We start from the raw sequence: 7,898 nt of genomic DNA, 5'->3' as shown, positions 1-7,898 counted from the left end.
GGGGCGCCTGGGTGGCTCAGTCGGTTGAGCGTCCGACTTCGGCTCAGGTCACGATCTCGCGGTCCGTGGGTTCGAGCCCCGCGTCGGGCTCTGGGCTGATGGCCCAGAGCCTGGAGCCTGCTTCCGATTCTGTGTCTCCCTCTCTCTCTGCCCCTCCCCCATTCATGCTTTGTCTCTCTCTGTCTCAAAAATAAATAAACGTTAAAAAAAAATTTTTTTTTAATAAAAAAAAAAGAAAACACTAGCAATGGAAAACAGGAAGTCCTAAAGCTGTCGGTACTGGTGGAAAGAACCAGGGAAGCTGAACAATTTAAGGTCTTCTAGCAACAGCTAACATTTTTGGAACGCACACTGCTCAAGTACTTTGCCTTATTCAAAACCCACAGGCAGGGTCCGAACCACCCAGGGTCATGGGGTTAGTAAACGGTAATGCCAGGATTCACACCCAGGCGGCCTTGGCCCTTAGTAGCCACTAGAACGCCTCCCAATCCAACAAGACATACGTCTTAATGTACACACTTCATATAAAATCTTCACATTTATTGTAGCTGAGAATTCTTTTTGTTCCACAAAAAGAAGTGCCCTCCAATGTTTGAAGGGCATCCGTATACTCTTGGTGACTGATATCTCCGGGTAATTATGCTGGCAGCCCTCGGCTTAGGAAAAGTACCAATGAAGAGAAGAGACACCAGAGAAGTTGAGAGTTATAAAAAAAATACGTCGCACATGCTGTTTGGAAATAGCCCAAACCCTCCGTTCTCAAAGGCTCCGCGTCTCCCGCCCTCTCCCATCAGCACAAGCTGCCCCCTCCCGCCCCATCGCCCGTCCCTCCATCCAACAGGCAGCCAAGTCGGTATCAAGCACAGCGTGAGCCCCGGCGGGACTGTGGTGGGCGCCACTCAGTCCTCACCCTTGAGGAAGTCGTCACGGTGGGAGGTCAACCAAGTTTACCTGATCCAAGTCGTTTCGCAGAGCAATTTTGCTGGTGACCAGTTCATGGGCGAGGTCATCATTCTCCTGTTCCAGCCTCATGCTGGCCTCCTGTAGTCTCCGGTTCTCCCTCTGCAGGAAAAGAGCGACAGCCAGAGGTGGGCATTAGCACCTGGACGTACTAGCAGAGGCCAAGGGGGCTGGGGAGGAAACACAAGCCAACGACAACAAAGTGAACCTCTGAAGGTGAAGAAAGGAGAAGGCACGAGTGGCACAGGGACGCAGGGCTGCTGTCTGGGAAACGACAGTGAGTCAAGCTAGCAGTGCAGATGCGGTTCTCTACCCGGTGAGACTTGCAACTGTCCCTTACAGGCACCCTTAGAAAAGGCTTCGTTATAAAACACGTGCCACAAAAGGCAAAATCTCCCCACATATCCCCAGTCCTGTGACATTTTCATCTAGACCTAGAGCACAGACACGGGCCCTTCTCTGTTTGAGACATGCACAATAATCCCGCCCTTGACCTCAAGGGAAACGGCACAACATAGAAGGGGTGAAATGGGGGGAACCGCTAGACATTTCTTCAAGTCGTCTGTCTAGTATCAGAGTTCAAATTCATGGAATATATTTAATTAAGAGCACTAACTCCAGAATCAGGATAGGGGTTGGTGACTTTGCTATCAACGGACATTTCCATTCTTGGGGTAAAAATAGCTTCCTGAACACCAGTTTTTCTATTTGTAAAGAGCAACAGTCCCTACGACAGTGTCTCTAAATATTTGTTTGAGTGTTTTTTAAAACTTCAGATTAAGAGGTTCTGGGTAAAAGAAATCACTGGGCTGTTTTGTTTTTTTTTTTTTCCTCTTGAACTCCCCAGGAAAAATCTGAAAAAAAGTTATATGATGAAAGGTCCAAGTTACATTCTGTACGTTCACGTCGATTTTCAGAAGGGCAATTTACTATCTTCCACTCCAAAGTATCAAAAGTGATTTTTTGTTTTTGTTTTTGTTTTTGCTACTGTTAGCAGTTACAGGAGATTCAGAGAGCTGACAGGAAAGACTTCAATGCGATGAGACCTTCCTGTTTTTCAGATTTATACTCCTAATGGTGTTTTCTGCAAGGGCGGCAGAAACTCAGACAAAGCAGTGCCACACAGCCAGAAGACTCATCTATGCCCCGGAAGATAGCATGTCACAGCACAGCATGTGGGGTGGATGGATGGCTCTTATCTTCCACAGAACAAGCCAGGATTGGTTACATGGGAAAAAGAGAGCCTAGTTGCTGTTTTTCTTTTTGTTTTTTAAAGAAGGGCTAAGAAACCGGTGGTGAGGGCAGAGCCCAAGACTTTCATGGAGGTAGAGGGTCCCCCCGGCAGGGCCAGCGGGGAGGTCAAAGGACGAACCTGCGTGTTGACTAGAACTAGCCCGCAGGGTCTATTTCTGTCTTCTCTTTTGGAAAAGGAAGAGTGGGATAGCTGGGGAATGCCAAAACATTTTTTTAATGTTTGTTTATTTATTTTGAGAGGGACAGATAGAGTACGAGCGGGGGAGGGGCAGAGAGCGAGGGAGAGAGAGAATCCCACACAGGCTCCAAGCTGTCAGCGCAGAGCCCAACTCAAGGCTTAAACTCAAGAACCTTGAGATCACGACCTGAGCCAAAAGCAAGAGTCGGACACTCAACTGACTGAGCCACCCAGGCGCCCCACCAAAACATTTCTGAAAAAGAAATCTATGGAAGAAGATAAAAACAGTTCAAAAATCTCTTAAATACTTTTAAATAAATTCATAATAGAATTCCACGCAGTGTTAAAATTAAGGGAAAAATATCTAATGATGAAAGAAATGCTTAAGCCACCTTACAGAAGTAAAAAAGACAAAGTAACTAGAAAATCTCATTTTCCTAACAACATAAATAACACTATTAATTGTAGGTAGATTTATTTTTATGGTTGCCTTTGTACTTTACAAACGTTTCTAAGTTTTCTACAATGAATACACAACACAGGTGTTTAAAATGTTGTTTAAAAAAATTAAAAATCATTCGGAATTTCAATTCCGTTGAAAAGGATAAAATGTCCAAATGAGAACTTTTTAAAAGTCCACTCCTGTTAGAAGCTCATATTCTACCGGAAACCACACTGGATCTTCGTTTTTTGACCAAGATACAACGTAACCTCCCCAATGCATGGCCTTGCCAGGAACGCTTTCCCAAGATATCCCTGCAAAGACAGTGTACGTATTTGTAGGGCACATTGCACTCATCAAATTCTGGCGGTCCCCTCGATCTATAGAAGTTCTAACCTCCACAGAAGTGTAATAAAAGGAGACACTAACATATATATATATATATATATATATATATATATATATATATATATCATGGGCATCTACAGCTCAATCTTTCGATCGTTGCTGAAGCAATCCAAATTCTAGCAGAGGCCAGAGAGTTAGTCTTTTACCCTGATTTGTCTAAATATCCCTCCTTTTCGTGGAACCAACTTGCATATCTGTAGAAAGCTGAGAATTATATATAAAAAAAGCGGGGGAGGGGGGTTTCGGAAACTTTTCCAATCCGTGTCCTCCTCACGGGGAACAAGCAGCAATACCGAGCCCCTTTTCTTCACAACATAGTTCACAAAGCAGACCGCTGGGGCCCAGGAGCGATTTTTCTCTTTCTTGACCAGTCCCTCCGAGAGACCACGGGGATGCTACTCTGACACCGATTCCTGAATTAGGCGTCCGGTTCCCACTGAAATCCTACTTGCGGGATTCCAAACTGCAGAGTCCGCTCAACTCTCACTTAGGTTACAGTCATTTACCACCAGTGACCACGTGGCAGCTACCAGTTTTTCAGGTCACAGCGACATACGCTTCCGGGGGAGTGCAAATAACCTGCAGAGGAAATCGCACAGGGAAGAGCCCTCTGTTCCAAGTATTTTCAAGATGCAGCAGGTGGTACTTCACCGCTGCTTGGAGATAAAGGCCTGACGCCTGATGTTATCTGAGAAGAGCCAGGAGCTCCGCCGGTGTGCTGACCGGAAAGTTCCCCTTACTGCGCCTGTGGCACGCGGCCGCGTCACGGGGGTGGAGGCGGTGGCCAGGGGACAGACCTGGGGGGAGCTGTGAGCGTCTAAGGGTCCCTAGGAAGCACAGCCGCCTCAGGGGCGCACCTGCTGGCTCGGCTTTAGCAGAAGCTTCAGTTGGGCGTGTGGCACACAGCAAGCAGCACAGTGGGAAGGTGACGCCCGCGCTGCGCGCAGACACGTGGGAAAGCAAGCCGTGGGGCCGAAAATGCAGCATCGTCCTCCAAAGTCCTCCCTGCACCGCAGAGGCACCGCTCCCCGGCGAGGTGGAGGGTCCCTGCGCGGGGCCCGGCCCGCGCTCACCGAGGGGTCCAGCCGGCTTTCTTGCTCGGCTGTCTGTGGCAGCCCTTCCCGAGGGGCCAAAGCTTGTGTTCCCCGCAACTGACTGAGGCGCCAAACGGTTCGCCTTGCTGCCCCGACGGAGTTCCGTCTGGACGGGCCAGGTTCATCCTGCGATGTCCCCGAGGGCGGCCCGCCCGCCAGCGCCCGGGGGGTCAGCCGGGAGCCTGGTTCGCGCCGGCAGCTGTGCCCAGCGGTGCCCAGCCGGTCGGCCCCGCAGGCAGACGGCTCCCCTCTCCGCTCCGAGAAGCCTGCGGGAGACGCCACCTACAGAACCCGGAACCCTCACACCGCACCGCTGGAAACGTCCTCCATCCTGCACACCCCGACATCACCTGAACAGAAGGTGGACGACGCTGTCCTCCTCGGTGCCCTCCCCCGCCTGGCATGGGAGCCGAACAGCCGGGCAAGTTTGCTCTGTAACTTCTGGGAGGAGGATACTGCATTTTTCAGACAGACAGACGCCGGTATCACAGACACACACACAGATTTAAAAAAAAAAAGAAACAAAAAAACTTACCTCCTCAACAGTCATAGACCAACTACCGTTCTCAATCATAGGTACAAAGACAATTGAAAAACAAAACAAAACAAAACAAAACAGAATATCCAATGAAATTGCACACCTACTGATACATTTACCAAACGGCAGTCACAACAGCAGACCCCTGTCGAGGCCGTTTTGCTATTTGGTTTTTCCTGAGAGTGTCATTTACTCCAAGCTCTCTCTCTGACTGCAAACATTCGCTGGAAGAAAGGACACTCGAGGCAGCCAGTGGGCAAGTCTCAACTCAGGAAGACGAAGCCCCTCCCTGTCCACGCTGCCATCTGCAGTTCGCGTGCTGATGGAAACGCTGCCTGTGGAACTATCAGCCGCTCCGGTGTGAGTTGTTTAGACCGTGTTACCAAAGCTGGGTGGGAGGAACTTCCTCCTGTGACAAGGTCAGAAGCCTTGCCGAACAGTTCATCTTCAGGCAACAGAATGAAATGGCCAGGGAGGGGAACGTTTCTAGTGGTCTTCTGCGTCTTGGGGGCTGGGCGGTGGGTGAGGCAGGACGAGGGATGGGGAACGTCATTTATTCCGTGAGAAACCAGGGAAATGTGAACCGGCATTCAGAAGAAAATAAACTAAGCCTTACAGGAAAAAGTGACGGGGAAAGAGGCAGCTCCGTGGACTCAAGCTCAGCATTTTGGGTGTGTCGTCTGCTGCTAGAATGAATTCTTGGCACATGTTTCTAGAGACATTTAAGGGTCAGGAGGAAATGTTTTCCTAAAAGATCCAGCACAGTTTTATTTGCAACAACGCACTCCACTCTCACGTATTTTCCTTTGGGTAATTCTTTCCAGAGTTGATAATTATCAGCATCCCACCTCAGCAAACAGCTTTTTGACATCCAAAGACAAATGCCTACAGATAAATGTTTCAATGTCTACGTTGTCTGCAAATGAAGATTTGAGAGAGAAAAATCTGGATATCTGAAATCATTTTACACTCTTCCTTTACCCAACATATCTTATTTTATCATTCCGGTAGAAATTTTTTAAAATTTAAATGTCAAACTAAAAACAAAATCTCGTCAGTAATAACTAACTGGCAGTTGGCTAACCAGACTGCAGTTTTTCCAGCATTTAAAAAACCAGTCTTAGATTATACTCTAGCACAGGGGTCAACAAACTTTTCATGTAAATGGTCAGGCACTAAGCACTGTAGGATTTGCAGGCCACATGGTCTTTGTTGAGACTACTCAAACTCTGCCACTGTTGTGCAAAAGCAGTCCTAGACGATGATTAATAAACAAGGGGTGTGGCTGTGTTCCAATAAAATTTTATTTACAAAAACAGGCCGTGGGCCGATGTGTCCCACGGGCCGTAGTTTGCAGATCCCTGCTCTAGCATACAAATCAAATTCTAAAAAAGAAAACGGCTTACCGATAATGTCAAAACGTGTCAGTGTGATGCAATTTTTCTCAGGTACTACTACTTTAACAGGAAGCAAAACTTACTAAAAATGGAATACATTTTTTGGAGAATTCATTCTGGAGGTCATCAATAAGCCTACTTAGAGATTCTTAATATGCATAACATTTTTGCTTTCCTCAAGTAGTAGGTATAACTCAATCAGCGAACAGGCATCATCAGAAACCACCTGTTCCTTCTTAGCCAGTTTGCTCAAGAATCCTCAACAGGGCTTAGGCTGGCAATTTCCACCGTCTTACAACAATGAGTTCACTGGATTATCCATGCTCAAAATGAGTGGCAGCCTTCTGAAGTTTATCAGGAAGTTATCACAGGCAGATGGAAACCATACTCTTGACTATTACTACTCATTAAAAGCACATTATTTCATAAACATAAATATTTCCAAAAGCCAATGACAGTCTCGGTAATGAGGAAAACTAACAAAATATGTTTATTTTCATTGATAGAAAAACATTTTTCAAAGATGGATTCGCTTATCTTGACTGTAAGGAAATGCCCAACACAGTAAGAGAAAGGAGAGCCATCCCCCCGCCCCCCCCCCCAGGTTAGAAGTCTAGCAAAATTTAAACTTCACTTGACAAGTTAAAAACAAAAGTGGTAACTTGTCTGTTATTTCATTAGCTATGGAAGGATGGCAAATAATGTAAGTACAAGTAAGCTTCACTTCATATTTTTGTATTGTTTCTTCCAAGTATAATTAAATAGTTTAGTTTAATTTTAAATTACATGCAGGGATGGGATGCCTGGGTGGCTCAGTCAGTAAAGCGTCCGACTTCGGCTCAGGTGGTGATCTCGCGGGTTTTGAGTTTGAGCCCCGCGTCGGGGTCTGTGCTGACAGCTCAGAGCCTGGAGCCTGCTTCGGATTCTGTGTCTCCCTCTCTCTCTGCCCCTCCCATGTTCATGCTCTGTCTCTCTCTGTCTCTCAATAATAAATAAACGTTAAAAAAAAAAAATAAAACAAAATTACATGTAGGGACGACTGATCTACAAAAATTAGTACGTGCAAGACAAACTTTTTGTACACTTGGAGGAATTATTTTCTTCCTGTTTGAGTTACACTTTGGTAAGAGAATTACTATTTCTAACCTCATGAAAGAAATGAAACATTCTAAATCTAATTATACTAAACATGGCTAAGATACTTCAATTAGAAATGACAGATAATACTCTGTGTCCCAACTCAAGAGAGTTTGAGCATTCCTGATTCCTTCTAGGAGTTGCTCATCTCAAATAGGTGATAACATAATCTTCATTATGCTTTGGGAGACTCGCTGAATTCAATTAATTAGCTGTGCTTTTTAAGGCTTAACCCACATTTGTGCAGGTAGTTCTTTAATTAAACAAGAAAAGCATCCCATCTTCCAGAAGTAGATGAAGGCTGCAGTTCTCTAAAAGGTGCTGTCAGTAGATTACATTGTTAGAAAACTAACTTTCCCTCAACAGAAACAAGTCATCTCCTTAAAACTGAAAATAGTATTATAATTCCTGGAGTTGGTAATTACTTATTAGGGGCTTGGCTACTAAATTTTAAAATATACTAAAACAGCTACACATATTCGTTTGTTTT

General features: G+C 45.8%; 1 protein-coding gene across 11 annotated transcripts in view; it reads right to left on the bottom strand.

The window, feature by feature from the left end:
- RABGAP1L (RAB GTPase activating protein 1 like) overlaps positions 1 to 7,898 on the bottom strand; it is a 763,363-nt gene that overhangs the window by 23,870 nt on the left and 731,595 nt on the right. For 10 of the 11 annotated variants that reach the window (XM_049635168.1, XM_049635167.1, XM_049635171.1 and 7 more), the window contains one exon: positions 952 to 1,062. In XM_049635168.1, the coding sequence (XP_049491125.1) occupies positions 952 to 1,062 (111 nt within the window). Of the gene's footprint in view, positions 1 to 951; positions 1,063 to 4,871; positions 6,863 to 7,898 lie in introns of those variants that run through there. The other variant, XM_049635178.1, reaches the window with a different exon arrangement.

Source organism: Panthera uncia, chromosome F1, assembly GCF_023721935.1.
Source record: "Panthera uncia isolate 11264 chromosome F1, Puncia_PCG_1.0, whole genome shotgun sequence".
NCBI lineage: Eukaryota > Metazoa > Chordata > Mammalia > Carnivora > Felidae > Panthera > Panthera uncia.
Note: the sequence above shows the minus strand (reverse complement) of the source record. Positions and strands in the feature narration are given on the sequence as shown.